The 19,811-nt window shown below is 43.0% G+C and overlaps 2 protein-coding genes and 3 long non-coding RNA genes across 9 annotated transcripts in view; 1 reads left to right on the top strand and 4 right to left on the bottom strand.

Moving 5' to 3' along the window:
* LOC106910415 (3-oxo-5-alpha-steroid 4-dehydrogenase 2-like) lies at positions 1–5,010 on the bottom strand. Its single transcript, XM_014977030.2, has 5 exons — positions 3,711–5,010; positions 791–954; positions 426–527; positions 209–359; positions 1–84 (listed from the first exon to the last, which is right to left on the bottom strand). The coding sequence occupies exons 1-5, from the start codon at positions 3,980–3,982 to the stop codon at positions 18–20; spliced, it is 756 nt and encodes a 251-aa protein (XP_014832516.1). The 5' UTR covers positions 3,983–5,010; the 3' UTR covers positions 1–17.
* On the bottom strand, positions 1,516–2,075 carry LOC148161247 (uncharacterized). Its single transcript, XR_015763728.1, has 2 exons — positions 2,024–2,075; positions 1,516–1,624 (listed from the first exon to the last, which is right to left on the bottom strand). It is a non-coding gene; the product is annotated as an uncharacterized LOC148161247 (long non-coding RNA).
* Positions 5,010–19,811, top strand: part of LOC106934241 (mechanosensitive cation channel TMEM63B-like) — a 27,029-nt gene continuing 12,227 nt past the window's right edge. The window contains exons 1-5 of one of the 3 annotated variants that reach the window (XM_088006888.1): positions 5,010–5,220; positions 16,961–17,179; positions 17,597–17,676; positions 17,849–17,887; positions 18,709–18,799. In XM_088006888.1, the coding sequence (XP_087863014.1) occupies positions 16,988–17,179; positions 17,597–17,676; positions 17,849–17,887; positions 18,709–18,799 (402 nt within the window). In that variant the 5' untranslated portion in view covers positions 5,010–5,220; positions 16,961–16,987. The remainder of the gene's footprint in view (positions 5,221–16,960; positions 17,180–17,596; positions 17,677–17,848; positions 17,888–18,708; positions 18,800–19,811) is intronic. The other 2 variants (XM_088006879.1, XM_088006882.1) reach the window with 2 other exon arrangements.
* Positions 6,697–8,170, bottom strand: LOC106910417 (uncharacterized). 2 transcript variants are annotated; one of them, XR_015763724.1, is made up of 2 exons: positions 7,838–8,170; positions 6,697–7,160 (listed from the first exon to the last, which is right to left on the bottom strand). It is a non-coding gene; the product is annotated as an uncharacterized LOC106910417 (long non-coding RNA). The 2 variants fall into 2 exon arrangements; XR_015763725.1 differs by having other exon boundaries at positions 7,754–8,170.
* LOC148161248 (uncharacterized) lies at positions 8,304–10,717 on the bottom strand. 2 transcript variants are annotated; one of them, XR_015763723.1, is made up of 6 exons: positions 10,464–10,717; positions 9,356–9,438; positions 9,149–9,266; positions 8,900–8,967; positions 8,709–8,824; positions 8,304–8,610 (listed from the first exon to the last, which is right to left on the bottom strand). It is a non-coding gene; the product is annotated as an uncharacterized LOC148161248 (long non-coding RNA). The 2 variants fall into 2 exon arrangements; XR_015763721.1 differs by having other exon boundaries at positions 8,709–8,828.

The following is a 19,811-nucleotide window of genomic DNA, read 5'->3' on the forward strand; positions in this document are numbered from 1 at the left end:
AGGTTGGGTCTCCATCCCTAAAGAATGAAGGGAATGATGGCTTTCCTGGAGCAGGGGTAGTCCTCAAACCTCCGCTTATAATCCCTGGAAGACACGCCGGGAGCGATTTAGTCTGAGTTCTTCTGATTCGAGCTAAAACCCAAACCATAACCCAACCAAAACCTTTGTTCAGTGTGTCTGATCCTGAAAGTATGGGACTGAACGGTACCTGTGGTGATGGTAGGCTCTGGGCCCGATGGAGCAGATGGTGAAGAAGGCAAAGGCGAAGGCTGGAAAGGACCAAGCAGCGAGGGCGAAGCCGCACCACTCTGTGATCTCCCCAAAGAAGTTAGCACCAGAAACTAACTCAAACATCCCCCCTGGAAGACGGAGACCGGTCAACAGGAAGTCAGCATAAGGCGGAGCTATAGAGTCTTTGGCCGTACCGTGGGGGATCCTGTAGACGTACTCCCCAGGTTTCCTCAGGTTACGCAGGATATGGTCACTGTGGATGTTGATGGTCAGACCGACAGCAAACAGCAGAATGCCTTGAGAAAACAGAATCAAGACATGAAGTCCTGCAGAAGGCACATCTCTACCCACCCTGATCCATACCCCAATTCCTCACTTTCTTATTTCAGAACCCCCTGAACAAACCAAACCCAAACTTCCTCATCTCATCTTTCCAAACAAAAACAAATCAATTCATGTTCTAGCATGCTTCTGAATGTCCTCTGGTGGCTTGTTCAGCTTTTGGACTTCAGAACTCCTTCAGAACCGGTTCCTGCCGCGGCAGAGCGTCGCGTCTGACCTGCAGAGAGGCGAGCGCTGGTCAGCCAGGTGTGCTGCAGGTGAGCGCAGTGCAGCAGGTGGTGTCCCTGCAGGAAGCCGTTCAGAGAGCAGAAGACGATGGAGGAGCAGATTATCTTCAGAGGAACCGGCCGCCCGCGAGTCAGCAGAGAGTAGACGCAGCTCCTGCAGAACCAGAACAAAGTTCTCCACCAAAGCCGTCTGAAACCCAGAACATCAACAGGAAGGATTCCACCCATAATCTATAATCCATAATCCCAAACTAAACTCGTCTGAGTTTAGTTTGAGATTCAACAAATTCAACAAAAGCACCTATTAAATTTCTAATTAAATAAATAAATTTTAACTGGATACTTTCTACATTAACTTGGCCTCCACAAACAATGAACAGACACTTTTAACAGTGTTTTATTAAAGAACATATTTACATAATTCCATAATTTAATGTACATTTTAACGTTGCAAGACAAGAATCAAATAATTTTCTTGTATTTATTTTTTATACATTTTTGAGAAATGACTTTTGATTTATAAATCAGTCATTGTCAAACATTAAACTACATATTTTCTTACTTTTTTCCAGAGAAAAATATTTATTACTGTATACATCAACTCTGCTATTGACAGCAAAGAGTGAAAATAATTCTAACAGAGTAAATTATTTTTATTTCATTACATAAGCTGTATTGATACACTAATACTTCAGATTGAGATATTTACACAAAGTGAAAGAATAAAACATTTATTTGTTATACTGGGAGCACTGGTCACAGGCTTCAGTCTGCTGGTCTCACTGGGAGAACTCAATGACTTCTGAGACGTCCTGGTTCTCAGGCTGAAGCCGAGGATAAAAGAGAAATGATCCAAAAGTGAAAATACATATATGTTTCCTTCACCTTCATAACAAGCCATTTTCAGCATGTTGGGCTCTGACTCGTAGCATCTTTATAGCTAAATACCGACATGGAGAAGCTGAGCTGGAAACAGACTGAAGAGCAGCAGCTCCAGCTCTGATCCTGACTGATCTTTCCTCACTAAATCCTCTGGTTTCTAATGAACTTCTCCTCTAACAGCGGTTTCTCATCAGCTCTCATTAGAAAACAGTGTGAAAACGTTAGCTGCTATGCTAACAATCAGCGGTTATTTCGGGCCAATTTAGCTACATAGGAAATATTTCTCGGTTGTTTAGAAGCGAGTTTCTGGCTGCAAAGTAATTCTGATCTTTCATCCTTACCTGGGGAAGGTGATGGTGAATCCAGTTTGTTTCGTAAAACGGTTGAAACACAGAAGATGGCGGCGCTCAGTGAGGCGTCTAGTATTCATGTCTGTGTCAGTGTTTTTCAACCTCTGTGCTGCGGCACACTAGTGTACCGTGAGAGATCGTCAGGTGTGCCGTGGAAATTATCCAATAAGCCGCTACTTTTTTCTTAAGCTTTGAACCATGCGGCTTTTCTGTGGATTTTTCTTCAACCACCAGGGGGCTCTTTAGCAGGAAGTGAATCATTCGAAGTAAAAATTGTAAATCAAAGAAGTGCTAATTTTCATTTTGAGAACAACCACATGCTAGCAGCAGGCACGACAGAGAAATGTTTTCCAACTCATATGATGCAGCTTCTAAGTTGAGGGCTATCGATCTAGCAGTACAGGAAGGAAATAGAGCCGCTGCACAGACGGAGAACTGCGTCCTTAATATATCCAGCAGTTATCAGGACTCAGCCCTCTGCTGCCCTCTGCTGGGTCCTTATGGGAAACCGAGAGCAGCAGAGATACCAGCGGCCTGTAGCCCGGTGAGGCTGATAATGTAAGTTTCCAGGTTTTTTTTGTGTGTGTTTTTTTCCCCCCCAAAAAATTGAAGGTATGGCTTATAGTATGGTGCGCTCTATAGTCCGGAAAATATGGCTATTGGGCATAAAAGATTTTTTGAAAATGAATTAATTATCTGCAAATAATGCCATCTTCGAGTGTCTCCTCTTCCTCTGTAGCAGTGACGAGCGGCGTAATCATGTAATTTTCTTACCACTAGATGGCAGTAGGTACAGAGCATTTTACATTAAAACAAGAGAATTAGTGATGCATGAATGTTACAGGTAGCGGTGAGAGCATCGTACCTAGCAAGACTGACGACAGTGATGGAAAAGACAGTGAAGCTCAGCAGTAGCTGGAAAGAACATGGGTCCATTTCCCACAACATGTCTGTGTGAAGTGAGCTTCTCAAGCCTGGATACTATAAAAACTGAAACCAGAGAGAGACTGAGAGCTGTTGAGGAAGAGCTTTGTCTTCAATTTCTGCCAGGAAATCAGCTGTTTTCATCCAAACATGCACAGGTTTCACAGTAGATGGGTAAAATATACAGATATTGACATTTTGTATATGCAGCTCTTCATATTATAACTGAAATATTTCCCAAATATTGTTGCTTCTTTCAGAATAAGAACTATTTTCTGTATTCTGTCTAAAAGAATGCTTGTGGATTAGTTTGTAAAACACTTTGAAGTTTTCTGCAACTTCTTTAAATTTAACACCAGTGTTGTGGCTGTTCAGGTGTTCAGGTGTATTTTTGAAGTGGACATGTTAAGTACAATTTGAAATAAAATGTAAAATATGATAGAAATAAATTTTTGTGTTTATTTGTTTATTATTATTCAAGGCACTTTGATAAGAATGACTATATATGTAATATAGGCGGCTACAGAGTATCTTTGTTTACATGGGTGGTGGTGTGCCTCTGATTTTTTTTCAATTAAAACAATGTACCTTGGCTCAAAAAAGGTTGAACAAAGTTTTTGTCAGGGGGCCCAAGATTCCTGGCGGCGCCCCTGGTTCCGAAACTCTGGACCTGAGCTCACTACGTCACTAAATGACCCAAAACACCCCGAACCTTTCCAGAACCTCCCACCCGTCCCGGTCCGGTCCCTCTGACCTGTAGAAGTAGTGCAGCATGAAGGTCCAGACGAGCAGCGACCTCCCGGTGGCAGGGCCCGGTTCTCCAAAACCCACCAGCAGCAGCAGCGGAACCAGGAAGGCCGGAACCTCCTGCAGGAACCAGGCCGGGCCGGCGGGCCAGCAGCGACCGCCCGGCTCCGCGTAGCGGCCGTACTGTCCGCAGCGGCGCGTCTGCCGCAGCAGGAAGGCCGCCCCGCTGACCACCAGCGCCCAGCTGAGGAACGACACGGCGGCAGATCGGCACTCCATCAGCCGCGGCGCAGCTGTTGCTTCCGGCGCGGCCCTCTGCCAGAGCCGGAGGCTCAGCCAATGAGCTGCAGAGGCTGGAGGAAGAGGCAGAAATCTGGCTTCCGGTTCGGCATCAACAGCCGAGCCGTGGCTCTGTGAAGGGTCAAAAGGTTCGGTTCTGATAGGATCCGGGTTTCCAGGCCGGAACCAGTTTAGATGAAGATCAGAGGACCATCAGAACCAGAACCTCCATCAGAACCATCTTCCTCCCATCAGTCTCTGTCTGATCACCGAACATAATGGGATCCAATCAGCAGCACAGGTTCTGTTCTGACCCGGTTCCTGGGAGTCCAGGCGGAGATCCGACTTTAGATTTCATTAAGTTAAATCTTTATCATCCTCTTCTCCAGTTCAGATTTCAGATGTTTTATAATATTTATGTTTCTGTCCTATTATAACCAGAAGCACATGAGACTCTGATAATAAACATGATTTAATTCTCGGTTCTGCGTCGTGCTCTGGCTTGCTGGACGGTTAGAGGTCCACTGAGTCCATCCGTCCTCTGCTGGACCTGAGAGAGACGGATCTGACAGTAGCAAACTTTATGTGCCGCAGACTAACTGAAAAAACTTTAAAAAGTGGATCATCGTGGAGGTTCGCCCTGACGGATGAACGCTGCCACCAACCCGCCCAGGTCCATCCTGGACGGGTCCACCGCAGAACCGGCTGGGATTCGAACCGGGGACCTTGCTGCCTCCGCAGCTCATTGTAAGTTTTAGCCAAACTTTTTTCCTCTGGTTGTCCGGCCCGTCAGACCGGAAGTCCTTCATTTAGTCACGTGATAAGGCGTCCAGATGATCGGAGACCTGATTTCATCATCAGCAGCAGCAGCATCATCAGCAGCAGCAGCAGGTCTTCTTCTGCGTGGACCGGTTGTGTAACCGCAGGGCGAGACGCAGCCTGAAGGTCAGCTCCTGCTGCCCCCTGCTGGCGGCGGCGCGTCACCGCAGCTCCGCTCCGCCTCCATTTTGCCTCGGACAGCCGGCGGAGGAGCAGCGGCTCGCAGCGGACTGTCGGCCCAGCATCCCCGGCGGTGGATCCAGCTCTCTGCGGCTCTTTGCGGGTTTCTGCGGGATGGCGGCGCTGCGGCGGCCCGCGGTTCGGGCGCATCGGGACTTCTGAGGATTTGTTCATTTAGCGGTTGTTTTGGAAGCGGAGCGGAGCAGCACAGGGGGTTCGGTTCGGCTTCGGATGGTCAGGTACCGGCTTTGTTCTAATTCTCCATGATTGGCTTTGAGCTGCGGCTCCGCCTGATCCGCTCAGCGGGCCGCCGCGGGCCGCCAGGCCGCGGCTGGAGCCTCTCCGGCGGCCTGGCGGCGCCTCTTCCCCCGGCAGCATCCATCCAGCCCGGTGGGGGCCGCGGAGGGGGGGTTACATAATGTGTGCACTGTGCACGCGCCCGGCGCGCGCTTGTGCCTGTCCGCGTCTGATGGAGCAGATCCACGCAGGTGGCGGATGTGCGGGGTCTCTGCGCTTTGTTTGGCTGGGAGGGCCGGTTCGGTTCGGGCCTAGCTGTAGGTGCTGCGGCCCCGCACGGCCTGCTGGAGCTCCCGCAGAAATCAGGTCAGTGAGTCAAAGGCTGTCAGGCCTGAAAACCGAAGGCTCGGTTCGGTGTTTGATCCCGGTCCAACACGAGCTGCAGCTTTTTCAGAATATTTCCAGAGTTAACAGGAAGTAGTTTCCATCACCTTGATTTATAAAGACCTGATGGAGCTGGAGCCCAAACCTGGAAAATAAACCAGTAAATGTTCAATCTATCACTTCAGAGCTTCCTCGTTAGATCTGGTGATGAACCGGTTCCGGTTCTGAGCTGATGTCGGTGTCAGCACCTGGCAGATGCGTCAGAACAGAAACTTTATGATTTTAGTGAAAGTTTAGCGATGGTTTCCAGAAGCATCTGAATTCCATCGAGGCGTTTTCAGCATCAAGAGAGAAAATCCAGTTTTTAATCTGTGTTGAAAACATGAAAGAAACATGAACTCTATTTTCCAAACGGCCGCCAATATTTTAATATCTATGTTTATCAAAGCCGTTGATCGATAACTGCCACATTCTAAAGGATCTCGGTTCCGGTCCGATTCTAATCATTAAGCCATTTAAAAACAGAACCGCTGGACCCAGGGCGCCTGCAGGTTATCGGAGGGCAGCACTGAAGTATCGCTGCTCCTGACCTGCAAGGGCACAATGCTCATGAAACCAGCACCAACCTAAACCACAGCGCGGAATGCGCATGGCCCACTGAAACAGCTGACTTTTTTAATTTTTATTTATTTATTTTTCCACAAATTATGCTAAATAGGAAGATATGGTGTGGACCGGGTGGAGGAAGGACATTCCCAGGTTCCGGTGGCTCTGAGACGTCCGGAGGAGGAGAAGCAACAATGTCTGCTTCATTTCTACTCTTTGGTCAACATTTCCACTGTTTAACCCGCAGGTGTAGCGCCACGCTCAGGAAGAGCGGCAGATTTCACGGTCGGCCAACCGGTGACCCATCAGCTCTTCCGTTCGCCAAACCATAAAACCGGCGACCCACCAGAACCACACAGCTGAAAAGCTCAGGCGGGATCCAAACGGCTCTTAGAACTACGGGAGGATCAAACTCCCTCTTTCATTTTTAGCTCACAGAAAAAACACCAAGCTGCCAAAGCTGCTACAAGACGTTTTCACACAAAAGATCATTTTCCTCCACAATTTTAATAGTAAAGCAGGTTAGATAATAAAAAAAATCCAAAAACTATTCTTTTCTTTTACTTAAAGGATTATCTCCAGTGCGCAGGCGCACCTGACTGGACCTGCCTGCACCTAGATCTATAGAACCTAGAACATGGAGGAGTTGATGTTCTGTCCGCCGGGTCAGGAAAAGAAACAGACTGCAGCCGACAAAACCGGTTCTGATCCGTTCTACTGACCCGTTTCAGTCCAGTTCTTCAGCAGTTTTGGAGATGAACAGAAGGTTTTAGAGGTTCTGGTTCTGTTTTCTACTGAATGTATCCTAAATTAATTCAGTAATAGATTATGGATTAACGGATCATTCAGGGGGCTCAGTGGGGCGCAGGGGTTGCAGGTTCGATTCCCGGCCTGCTCTTCTCTCATTTCCTGTCAAATCACTATCGAATAAAGGCCACCAGATCCCAAAAACCTAAAAAACAAAAAACAACCTGAATCCAGACTGAAAGAAAATCAAATCAATAATTAAAATAAAAATGTAAATACATATAAACATTTAACCTCCTGACTACCAGTATTTCACATTTCTAAACTTGAATATCTCCCATCCCCCGCATTCTACTGAATTAATTCCTTTTGGTATCTGGAGAGGACATTTACGGCTTTTCAATGATACCACATGTGAAGGGGTGGGACTTTTGTACGTATCTTTTTCTAATTCGTAAAATTTGCGTTCATGGGAAGAGACAAAGAAAGTGCATAAAACCTTTTATTACCTTACAAAGACTGTGGGATTTAAAAAAAATGGTGATTGGACAATATTTTTTTCCTGGTAGTCAGGAGGTTAAAATAAAAACATTTTAGTCTGAACTCTAGTTCAGTTTTAGCTTCACATTCTGGAAATAATCTCCCATTAATCGGCTTTAGCATTCAGTCAATCAATAAACAATAAACAATGTCTATTGATGTTCAGCTTTTCTCGTGTCGGGGGGATTTCAGCTGCAGATGGATTTTCTGCTGGCAGGAAATTATTTCTGCTTTCAAAAAGGAAATAAATTAATTTACTTCTTTAACGCGTTTCTAACGTGGAATAAAATCTGCAGAACGAGCTGATTATTGAACCGATTAATCGTCAGCTGCAGCTTTGACCTTCATCCTCTCTGGACTCCAAGAAGGAAACCGGGTCTGAAGAGCTGAACCGGGTCAGAATGGAGGAATCAGCAGGTTATTGATTTCGTCCATTTGGGTCCAGATTCGAACCAGAATTGGTCTCAGGGTAGACGTTTTAGCTTCAGAACTTTTCTCATGGTTCTACACAGTAAAAACTGCTGGGTTAAAAATAACCCAATACGTAACCCAGCGCTGGGTCAAATATGGACCGACCCAACGCTGGGTTGTTTTAACCCAACTGGGTTGGGTTGAGGGTTTGACCCAGCACATTGGGTCATGGCAACTAACCAAACGTTGGGTTAAATTGACTTGTTTAAATTGGTTAAACTGACCCAAAATTGGGTTGAAATTCATAACCCAACACAAGGGTTATTATACCACTATAGTTGGATTAAAAAAAAATTATTTTAAATTTCACTATATAAAAAAAGGATTAAAAGGCATATGAATTTAAAGCTTCTTTTATTTTCACATGATACATATATAGAGCCAGCAATTTCATTTACAAAAGTTATAAAACATAAGTAGTTAAATCACTTCAATTCATTTGGCTACAACTCCAGAAGTATCTGTTACTCCATATTAGAAAACATTTAATGAAAAAAAGTCTGTTTTAAAGCAAACTACAAGTAAACCTTTCAGCCATTAAACAAGGAGCATTTTTAACGACACTTTAGCATTTTGCCTGTCTCCCTGCATGAGGACATACAGGTTGTCACATTTTGTAGATGCACCACCAGGTTTGTCCCAACCTGATGGAGAGAGAAGACAGAAAAAACAGGCCATTAGTGATGAACTTATATAAACAGCAAACAATTTGAGCATAATTCAGAGATGAATGTTGACTTACAGGCTGGATATCAATGAAACCTTCTGAACTTCCAGGTTGATGGGTCTGAAACTCTACTCCCAAATGTGTAAGTAGGGAGGAGTACTGGCAGCAGCGTCAGGGCTACATCATCTTGTCTGTCTGGCAAACATAAGCTTGTGTTAAAATGTTAAATGTTAACAGTTTATAAACATCTCTTCAGCTTTCAATACCTTAAGGGAGAAAATTCATGTTGTTGAGAAGACGGCCGCTCCTTTCTCTTCTTGGCCATACAAAAGATCTTTGTTGAGAACAAGAGAGAGAAGACACAAAAACAGGCCATTAGTGAATTTAAAGGTAAAGGGATACATTCTCAAAAACTAATTTCTGACTGATTCTAGTTTAACACAAAACCTCACTATTGAATGTAATGCAATTATTTAAACGATCTGAGCATGATTCAGAGATGAAGGTTGACTTACAGGCTGGATATCAATGAAAACATCTGAATTTCCAGGTTGATGGATCTGAAACTTCTCCCAAATTAGTAAGGTGGAGGAGGAAGGGGTACTGGCAGCAGCTGCAGGAATACATCATCTTCTGTATCAAACATAAGTTAGTGTTAAAATGTTGCAGTAACTAGAAAGCATGAAAACATTTTAGAGAACATTTCTTCTGAGCTTCAATACCTTGAGGGAGCAGACTCATGTTCTTGGTCATGCAGAAGGTCTTCCTTGAGAACGAGGAGTTTCGCTTAATTCTCCTGAAGATCCTGGATGTAAAATTACAAAATCTATCAGAAAAGAAAATCACAAATCAAACTTTAAGAATGACTGAATTAAATCTTATAGCTGTCTCCACTGCAAATAACTTGTAATTAGCCAGCAATTTCAAATGTTCAGAGTAATTTTATGTTCCTAAAAATAAATATAGCTCTTAATAAAATAAAATGACACATATAATTTAATTTAGAAGTAAAACTTAACACAAACTTAGTGCTGAATAACTTTCAGCACCAACTTTAAATAAATGTATTTGTAATTAATAGTAACAATAATAATAAAATGAGCAAACATTAACATTAGATATTGTCTTAGTTTTGCTTTTAATTCGTTGCCGAAAACCAGCGGGAGTTTGAAAGCAATGTGCCGGGAGACGGTCGTTCTCTTTCGGCTTAACGAGCCGCTCCGCCCGGTCAACTGACGGAGCGGGCGAGACGAGCCGGCGGCTGGAGGGGAGCGATAAGTCCGAACACGTCCGAGCATGTTTGTAATTAAACTATATGTTAATAAACCGAGCGCATAATTCAGGTTTACACAACTAATTTATCGCCTAATAACTTTGCAAAAGTTATTTTATTTTCAACAAGCATAATATACCCACATTATTAAAGCTCTGCTCGCTCTCCTCCGCCATTACTGCTGGTGTTCGAACACGTAGCCTCAGCCCGCTGACGATGCGCGCGCATATTGCAAAAATCAGGGGACAAACCGTCAACTACCTTTTCTTTTAAAACTAAATCGATTTTTAAAAATTTGACTATGTTAAGTTATGAACAAATATGATTGAGGTTATATTAAAAACTGAATTTAATTTACTTGACAAATTGTGCCCTTCCCCTTCATCTATTTTTCCCCAACATCCGTGTTGTAGCAACACCGAAGCTCTTTGTCAGAGGAACCTGCCATAATAAACATTTCAAATAACCATAAAAATAAATATCAAACATGTTTGAAATAAATTCAATTTATGTATAAAATTCTATTAACATTGAAACTTTATCTTCTTTTTACTTACCATGTCTTATTTCAACGTAGAGGAGAAGTCCGATATGCAACGTTCACAGTCATGTTGAAAATAGAGGCTTGTGAAGAGGGGCGTGGCTTCTTCCAAGTTTCATCTTTAACCCAACCGTTTGGGTAAATCTACCCACCCAACTCCTGGCCCAACAGAAGTGTGCAAGATGTAGACTTCCGATAAATTTCTGACCCAACTCATGAGTTATGAATTTTGACCCAATATTTGGTCAAACTAACCCAACCTATGACCCAACAGCTTTAACCCAGAAATTGGGTTATGAAAATAACCCAGCATTTTTTACTGTGTACAACATTTGGCCAGGTTCTGCTGACAGTCGGAAGTTCTGCCGATCCCGTTCTGACCGGGCCGTTGGTGGTTCTGGTTTTAGAGCGGGACGGTGCAGCAGAACCACTTCCTGTTTCTTATCTGAGGCTCCTTATCGTTATCTGCCGGCTGCAGCCGATCCACCCGGACCAATCAGGAGCCGGGTCTGGGAGGGGGCGGGGTCTGGACGATGAGTCATGCTGCCGCGGTGCCATGGCAACGGGGAGAGAGGTCTGGGGGGAGGAGAGCAGGGAGAACCCTGCTGGTTCTGGAAGCAGAACTTTTATGGATCTCCATCAACTGCTCCAGTAATAAACAGAACCAGAATCAAACAGAACTAGACGTGGATATCTTGGAGCGGCCGAACAGAACCGCTGGAGGACCAAAGATCAAGTCAGATCCAGGATGTCAGGAAGGCAACCGGGTTATCTGGATCGGGTTCATCAGAATCTGGGCTCTCATATGGTTCCTTCAGCTCAAATGAGTCCAAACCGGTTTGCAGAACCAGTCGGTCCAGTCAGGATAGACTGATGGACCCCATCTGGATGGTTTCCTGGATCGCTGCTCAACATTTTAATCTTCCATCTTTAAAACTTTTATTTTTACCTTTGGTTCCAGAGCGTGAGGTAGCAGAACACCTGCAGCTGCAGCGCTGCCCCTGGTTACCATGGTGATGAAGATCAAATCAGAGTAAAGCCACATGTAGCAAAGCTCCTCCTCTTCAGGGCTGTGACTGAATGCTAGCCGGCTCGCTATAGCGTAAACATAGCTAGCACGTCAGCTCGCATGCTGCTTTCAGCTGTTAGTACCTGAGGTTTCCATGGTGATATTTGTGCAGTCCTACTTTGTGTCAGACTCAGTGGAGGAGGTTTTATTTCCAACACCTTTAAAAAATGACTGCTGTCCATTTATTAGAATTAGCATGCTAATATTGCAACTAGCATAGCGAGCTGTGGTTCCGGTGTGTTTCCTGTTTGTTGATGTAGCGTAAAGCGCCTGTATCCTCCTCCATGGACATGAATACCTAGACGCATAGACATAATATAAGGATAGACCCTCATGGACCGCTCTCGCCTATTGGAGCTGACGAGATTTAGGGCGGCCATCTTGGAGCGGTACTCCACTCCACTCAGCGTTATGTGTTTAGCAGCACAATGACGTATCAGCGGATTTAATCGATCATAACACACTTTTTTGTTACTGGAAACCATATTCAAACATCTATCAAAGCTACATTTATAAACAGTTGTATTTTTTTAAGTATGTTTTTAATACATAGTTCATCATATTTAAATATGCTTAGTGGCTATAACAATAGAATAGGAATGGAATATTCTGATATCGATGTATGAAGAGCATATTACAAAGCACACAGCCGTTCATAATTTATTTAATAAATTATTTAGTAATATCAATATATATTTATATAACTATACAAACACTAATAATGATTTGGCAATCAAAGAAATGACTAAATTTTATAACTTTTGATATGATTATTTAATTGTTTTGGGGAATTTCTGAATAAAGAGCACAATGTTTTTATTTGATAGAAAGTATTCTGATTATTTTCATATTAACATTGACGAACAGACACTTTTACAGTGTTTTATTAAAGAACATACCGTGTTTCCCCGATTGTAAGACGCATCGGGGGTTTCAGGAGGGTCGGCTAATATAAGCCGTACCCCGAAAGTAAGACATATGTCTTACTTTTCGGGGAAACACCTCTCATCTAGCTGCGCGCCGCCTCCTGCTCACTTCCGCGTTTTAGAGAGACAGCAGGCGCAAATCGTGACACCGCACCTACTAATGGCACTTCCGGTGGCAGGTGTGACACCTGCCACAAGTGCCACTGTTTTCGGGTCTAGCTGCCAGAGTTGGCACTGCGTTCGGCTGACTTCGGCTGACTTCGGCACCTTCCAAGGGTTTCCACGACCTCATACTGGCACCTCCCACGCCTCACCGACCGCTCTCGCCTATTTTTGCTGACGAGATTTAGGGCGGCCATCTTATAGCGGTCGACCGCTCCACTCAGCGTTATATGTTTACCAGGGACAATGACGTATTTGAACATTTAATCTTTCATAATACGCTGTTTTGCTACTGGAAACCTTATACAAACATCTATATTTATAAAAATTTCATTTTAAAGTTTTTTAAATTGTATTATACATACTTCAGCATATTTAAATATGCTTAGTGGGGAAAACAATAGAATAGGAATAGAATATTCTTTGGTGACAGCTTCTGTGTCAGATTTAATATGAATGAATTTATAATTAATGAAAATAATGGTGGATCTGGCACAACGTATTGCATTTCCTCTTAAGCGTTGTGTTCCCTTAGAAAAGCAAATATACCCTGGTCTATTTTTTATACAGTCTCAAATTTCAGTTTCCAATAAAGAGCCTCAGTGAAAACATGTTGACAGCTGCCATAAGCTGTCACTTGTGCCACCTTACCACTGGGTAAGGTGGCACAAGTAAGGTGGCCATGGGTGCCACAGGCTGCTAACCTCATTCTCTATCTGTTTCAGACAGAATGTAGCATATGAATAACTTTAGTTCAAACAAATAGAAATAAAATATATCTTAATTAAAACATAATTCTCATACATATTTAAATATACAGCCGGTGTTCAGACTTAAACGGAGAAAGACAACTCCTGCACTGTCAGATGGGACCTCTTCTGCAACAGCTGATAATAGCTACCACTAGGTACCTACCACTACAACTGACACTCGGTTGCCATGGTATGCCAGTGCTGACAAGCTCCTGTCAGTTCCGTATTATAATTATTTTCATACAGGGACCTTAATATAATGCTATTGATTATTAAACCGGGTAAGTTCACTAATATGGACTTATTAGTTAATATTAGTGACAGTGGCAACATGAGATATTGACAATTCCAGAGTGACATTATGTTCAGCCTGGTTCCATGACAGTGCAGGATGTCATAACTTTAAGTGTTTTATTTAAGATAATGCAATTTTTCAAAGAACATGTTATCATAATTTTCCAAAAATGCCTGTTAACCAGTTTTAAAGAGTTATTGCTTATTATTTAATAAATTTAATCTGCTATTTTTCATTATTTGTCAAGTTCATTACAGATTTGTGTGGCATACATGAAGGTTGCTTCTCTGTGTTTGTTTCTGGTTCTGTTCATTGTCTTCAAAGTTTCTTATTCAAAGATGAGAGAATGACTAAAATCTGAGCTACAAAATGCATTTCAATAGCATTTTCTAGGCAGCAGGAGGATTTTCACTTTCAAGTTAAACCACCTTCAAATTTTTTACACTAATATTGAATATTGATAAGTCAAAACACAAAGTATGTACACCTCAAAAACTTTGACAATGTGTGAATCTTAAGCAGCATTAAGAACAAGATTGTTACATATTTTTGGAAATAAAAATTACTTTGGGTTATAAACTTAAGATGCAAATGATTTTTTCAAAGAAATTTGTGCTGTTTACATATTATTTTATTTGGCAGATATGTTTCAACATGTTTTAAAGTTTATGTCACAAAGTATATGCATAGTAATTGATTTGTCAATATTTATTAGCCATTGTATATAAATACTTTAAACAGCAATAACATATAATTAAGTTTTCAATAACCAAGAACTAAAATATTTATGTATTATAAAATTCCTCTGAAATCATTTGAAGTCTACTGTAAAATTCATGTTTAGTGTGAATTTACTACATCAGGATCAAATAACTTATTATTCATCCATGAGAAATTATAATCATTACGCTTAAAATTTATTTTTCAAACTTTATTAATTTCTACAATATACGTTTTACACAACTGCTACGTATTTCCATCTTGGCCAAAGCCCTATCTGGCAACCCAACGGGGTTCAACAGGTTCCACTGTAATGGTGACACTTAGTTACTTTGGCCATCTTCCTTCAATTAAATTTAGTCAAAAATATTCAAGGATAATTAACCAATACAATTACCACTGAAATACAAATTTATAAACACGCATTATAAGTAACACGTTTTCCAAAAACTGTCACTGCCGTCCCCCAGAACATCGGCACCGGTTGTGACAGCTCTGAAACATCCTGGACCCCAACAGCAGCTCTAGTGGAAGCCAGACTCAGCTGTTACAAAGGTGCCGAAACCAAAGGCATCCCTGATACCTGCTGTGTATTTGATTAATTCAAAGACGAAAGGAGTCGGCTGGATTATTCAGATGAACTTTAGTGAATAAATAGGATGAACGAATCATACATGATATAAAGAACGTATAGGAATTCAGCTAACATAAGTATTTCTGCGAAAAAAAACTCTTATTAAATTCTGTCTTCTTCGTCTGTCTTTAAGTTCTTCTTCTACTAGTAATAAAGCATCATGGGATATGTAGTCCATTTGCCGAAGTCAGTGGCAACACTGACAGCTAGACCCGAAAACAGTGGCACTTCCGGTGGCAGGTGTCACACCTGCCACCGGAAGTGCCATTAGTAGGTGCGGTGTCACGATTTGCGCTCGGCCCTGCTGGCGTTTTATGGTTAAAACAAAAAATTCGACAATTTTTTTCCAATATAAGACATACCCCGAAAGTAAGACATAGTGGGGCTTTTGGGGATAAAAAGAAAGTAAGACACTGTCTTACTTTCGGGGAAACACGGTATTTACATAATTCCATAATTTAATGTACATTTTAACGTTGCAAGACAAGAATCAAATAATTTTCTTGTATTTATTTTTTATACATTTTTGAGAAATGACTTTTGATTTATAAATCAGTCATTGTCAAACATTAAACTACATATTTTCTTACTTTTTTCCAGAGAAAAATATTTATTACTGTATACATCAACTCTGCTATTGACAGCAAAGAGTGAAAATAATTCTAACAGAGTAAATTATTTTTATTTCATTACATAAGCTGTATTGATACACTAATACTTCAGATTGAGATATTTACACAAAGTGAAAGAATAAAATATTTATTATACTGGGAGCACTGGTCACAGGCTTCAGTCTGCTGGTCTCACTGGGAGAACTCAATGACTTCTGAGACGTCCTGGTTCTCAGGCTGAAGCCGAGGATAAAAGAGAAATGATCCAAAAGTGAAAATACATATATGTTTCCTTCACCTTCATAACAAGCCATTTTCAGCATGTTGGGCTCTGACTCGTAGCATCTTTATAGCTAAATACCGACATGGAGAAGCTGAGCTGGAAACAGACTGAAGAGCAGCAGCTCCAGCTCTGATCCTGACTGATCTTTCCTCACTAAATCCTCTGGTTTCTAATGAACTTCTCCTCTAACAGCGGTTTCTCATCAGCTCTCATTAGAAAACAGTGTGAAAACGTTAGCTGCTAAGCTAACAATCAGCGGTTATTTCGGGCCAATTTAGCTACATAGGAAATATTTCTCGGTTGTTTAGAAGCGAGTTTCTGGCTGCAAAGTAATTCTGATCTTTCATCCTTACCTGGGGAAGGTGATGGTGAATCCAGTTTGTTTCGTAAAACGGTTGAAACACACAGAACAGGACTGAAGGAGCTCCGATCTGCTGCCACATACAAGATGGCGGACGCTGTTACCTACGACTCAGCGCTCAGTGAGGCGTCTAGTATTCATGTCTGTTCTCCTCTACCTTTAGTTCCTAACTCATATCTGTATGTTTAAACAGATTATTGTTGTGGGAATATTTATATTCTAGGCCTGGGTGATAAATCAAGTCAATTGATTCATCAAATTTTCTGATTTTGAAGATGAAACTTTTTCACCACGCCTCGTGTTTCCACAGTTCAGAGTGAAGGCAGAACTCTTGTTTGACAAATGCTTCTATTTATTTTTTTAGATTTTGAATTCAGATCAACTCACAGAAGGAATTATCAAAATGAAAGAACATCTTTTAAAAATAATTTGTGTTACCAAATAAAATTTAATTTGGAGGAAAAAAAAGCGATTTTATATTTAAGCCATATCGCTCAGCCCGAGTATGTCTCTATCCACACTATCGATGTTTCTATCTATCTGCTCCACCGTTCAGAGACAAAACCACTACAGGAAATTACACTATATAGCTGTGGATGCTACCCTTAGCCTGCTACCGTTAGCCTGCTGTTTCTAGATGTTGCTGGAAATCTAGAGGCATGTTCCCAGATCCCAAACTTCTGGCCTCTCTCTTCTTCAGGTCCCCAGCGACGATGTGGCAGTGAGCATGCTCAGTGCGCTGATTGTCACCATGGAGTCAGTGGGTAGCAGCCCGGCCTGCAGCGAACAGAAAAACTGTACAGCCGACGATGAATCCAAAGACTACTGCTACTCAGCCCGCATCCGCAGCACGGTGCTGCAGGGGCTGCCATTCGGAGGCGTGCCCACTGTGCTCGCCCTGGACTTCATGTGCTTCCTGGTGAGCCTGTCAACGCTACGCCAAGCAGCATGTTAGCAGAGCTGTTGGCTGAGTGTAAGCGGAGCAGTTAGCAGAGCCATTAGCACAGCAATAGCAGGTGGTGGATGTCAGCTTCTGATTCTGAAATGCTGCTCAGAAGGTTTCAGCGAGGGAATCGTGTTTCTCTGGTTGGATCAGTTAAATGTGACGATATGCTAGAAAATCTGCATTTCTGTATAAATTTCTGTTAATTACAAGCAGAGCAAATGGCTCCATGTTCTCAGCTGGTTGTGTTGCACAGAATGCAGTGAAAAAATACCCTCAGCTGAAAGCTAGCCAACTTTGGAGCAGGAAAAGAGAGGTTTCAATCTGGATAACCTACATCTAGCTCCATATTCATCTCTACATGCTCTTCTTCATCATTCTCTTTTTCTTCAGGTGCTCCTCTTCGTCTTCTCCATCCTGAGGAAGGTTGCATGGGATTATGGCCGCCTGGCGCTGGTCACAGATGCAGACAGGTAAGCAGGAAGTGACTGGTTCCTGTGGTCTCAGCGGTGCCCCCTGGTGGCTGGGCTGCTGGAGTGTAAATGTCTCTGGAGAACACTGGGTTGAGGATCAGGATCGCCTGGAGAAGCGGGAGATTCTGCTTCAGTAACCTTTTCCTCATCTTCCTGTTTTTCCCTCTTGAAGACTGAAGAAGCGTTTCAGCGACCTGGAGGAGCAGGAATAGTATGTTGCTGCCTGTCGGCTGTTTGGTTTGTCCGTTAACTCCTCCTCCTCCGTCTGCTGCTCCCAATAACAGGATGCTGCGCTCTGATTGGTCTACTAGCACATCTGGCTCCTTCTCATCCTATCAGACGTTCTGCTCACTAATGAGTGACTTTTGGCCCTGCTAACCCTCCATACTCTGTATGTGTGTGTGATGAAGCTAACGCTGCACTCCTCTCTCCATCTTAAACTCAGCCGCAGACGAGACACAGATAACTATGAGCCGGTGAAAAGGTAACGGCTGCTGCTGCAGCTCAGTGTGTGGTGACCCCTTGGTGACCCCGTGGTAGTCAGTAGGTTAGACCTCAGTGCGCCTTGGGCCGAGTCAGAACCGGGTAGATCATGTCTGAACTCAGAACCCGCCTGCTAGCTTCCACACTGGGAGGCGCAAAGGAGTTCATGGTTCCTGCAGGTCGGTCCCTGGAAGGACGGTCAGGAAACCCTGTACATCTGGTCACAGCAGGGAAGTGGGCGGGCCTATCTGGAAAGGTTTTCTGAATTTCTTTATGTTGGTGAATTTTTAAGCTTTTAGCTCAACATTTTCATGTTTTCATTCGCCTGAAATTTGATCCACATCTTCATCGTTAAATCTGGGGTCGGCCTTTAGGGGGCACAGTCTTAGTTCCTGTCCCTTTGGGGCCGTTTGTCCTGAGGTCTCAGACCCTGAAGCAGCTCCGTCTGTGTCTCCCTCCTCGTGTCAGTCTGAGGGAACCAGCTTTCAGGCATAGAGGTCAAAGGTCAGGCAGCTACATGCTAACTGGCTCCTTCCTGTCTGTTTGCAGCGTTGCCTCAGCGATGCACTCGGAGACTCCAGATCGCTACGAACGGCTCACCTCGGTGTCCAGCTCTGTGGACTTCGACCAGAGAGACAACGTAAGGATGTCTTCATCACTCCTCCTCCTCCTCACCATCATCTGAATCTTGAGATGTTTAACGGCCTCCTTCTTGGGAGTTTCCTCCAGGTTCTGACCTTATTCTGGGGTCCGATTAGTTTCCCTGCTGTCATGTTCGCCTATAAAACTCAGCCTTCAGTACAAACCAGACCCATTAGCCTAGCTTAGCATAATGCTGTAAACAGGAGGAACCGTTAGCCTAGGTTAGCATAATGCTGTAAACAGGAGGAACCGTTAGCCTAGCTTAGCATAATGCTGTAAACAGGAGGAACCGTTAGCCTAGCTTAGCATAATGCTGTAAACAGGGGGAACCGTTAGCCTAGCTTAGCATAATGCTGTAAACAGGGGGAACCGTTAGCCTAGCTTAGCATAATGCTGTAAATCAAGGATCTCAAACTCAATTTACCCAGAGGGCACTGGAGGCAGAGTCTGGGTGACGCTGGGCCACATAAAGGATTCCACAAAAAACATTTAAAAATATCCTCAAATGTCATCAACATTTAATTATTTCTCCAATACATGAACTGCATAAGGAGGACCAAAACTGACATAATAAGAAATAAAAGCATAAATATATATTTAGTTTTTCCTTTTCCTTACACAAGTTTCCGTCAAGTAATGTATATATTTTCTTTTTCATTTCCCCTAAACGTGTTTTTGTCAAGAAAAATAGATATTTTGCTTTGGCTTTGAGCAGGAAGCCATCTGGACGAAAAGTGCGCTGGGTTTTTACCTTAGAATGGCCAACTCTCTGTTATTCCTCTGTCAATTTGATACAGTAGAGGCTTCCTCACTTCCCATATCTGTGTCCTCTGTCACTTTTCTCAGCAGTTAAAACTGTTTAATCCGTTGTTAACATGTTGAAACCTGGTTTTCCGAGCCGCCTTTAAACGCAACATGAGCGCTACGACGCTCGCGCTGGGTTTCCACCTGTGAAGGAGACCTGCTGCTGCTGGGCGGAGCTACGTAGGTTTGGGTTAGAATCACGGCAG

This window comes from Poecilia mexicana, unplaced genomic scaffold (genome assembly GCF_051168715.1).
Source record: "Poecilia mexicana isolate PSO_F unplaced genomic scaffold, ASM5116871v1 scaffold_1, whole genome shotgun sequence".
NCBI lineage: Eukaryota > Metazoa > Chordata > Actinopteri > Cyprinodontiformes > Poeciliidae > Poecilia > Poecilia mexicana.

Coding starts and splice junctions, on each gene's coding strand:
- LOC106910415 (XM_014977030.2), bottom strand. CDS start 3,982: ATGGAGTGCCGATCTGCCGCCGTGTCGTTCCTCAGCTGGGCGCTGGTG. Junction 955..3,710: donor ATGCTGCACTACTTCTACAG/GTCAGAGGGACC, acceptor CTGGTTCTGCAG/GAGCTGCGTCTACTCTCTGC. Junction 528..790: donor CAGCGCTCGCCTCTCTGCAG/GTCAGACGCGAC, acceptor TGTTTTCTCAAG/GCATTCTGCTGTTTGCTGTC.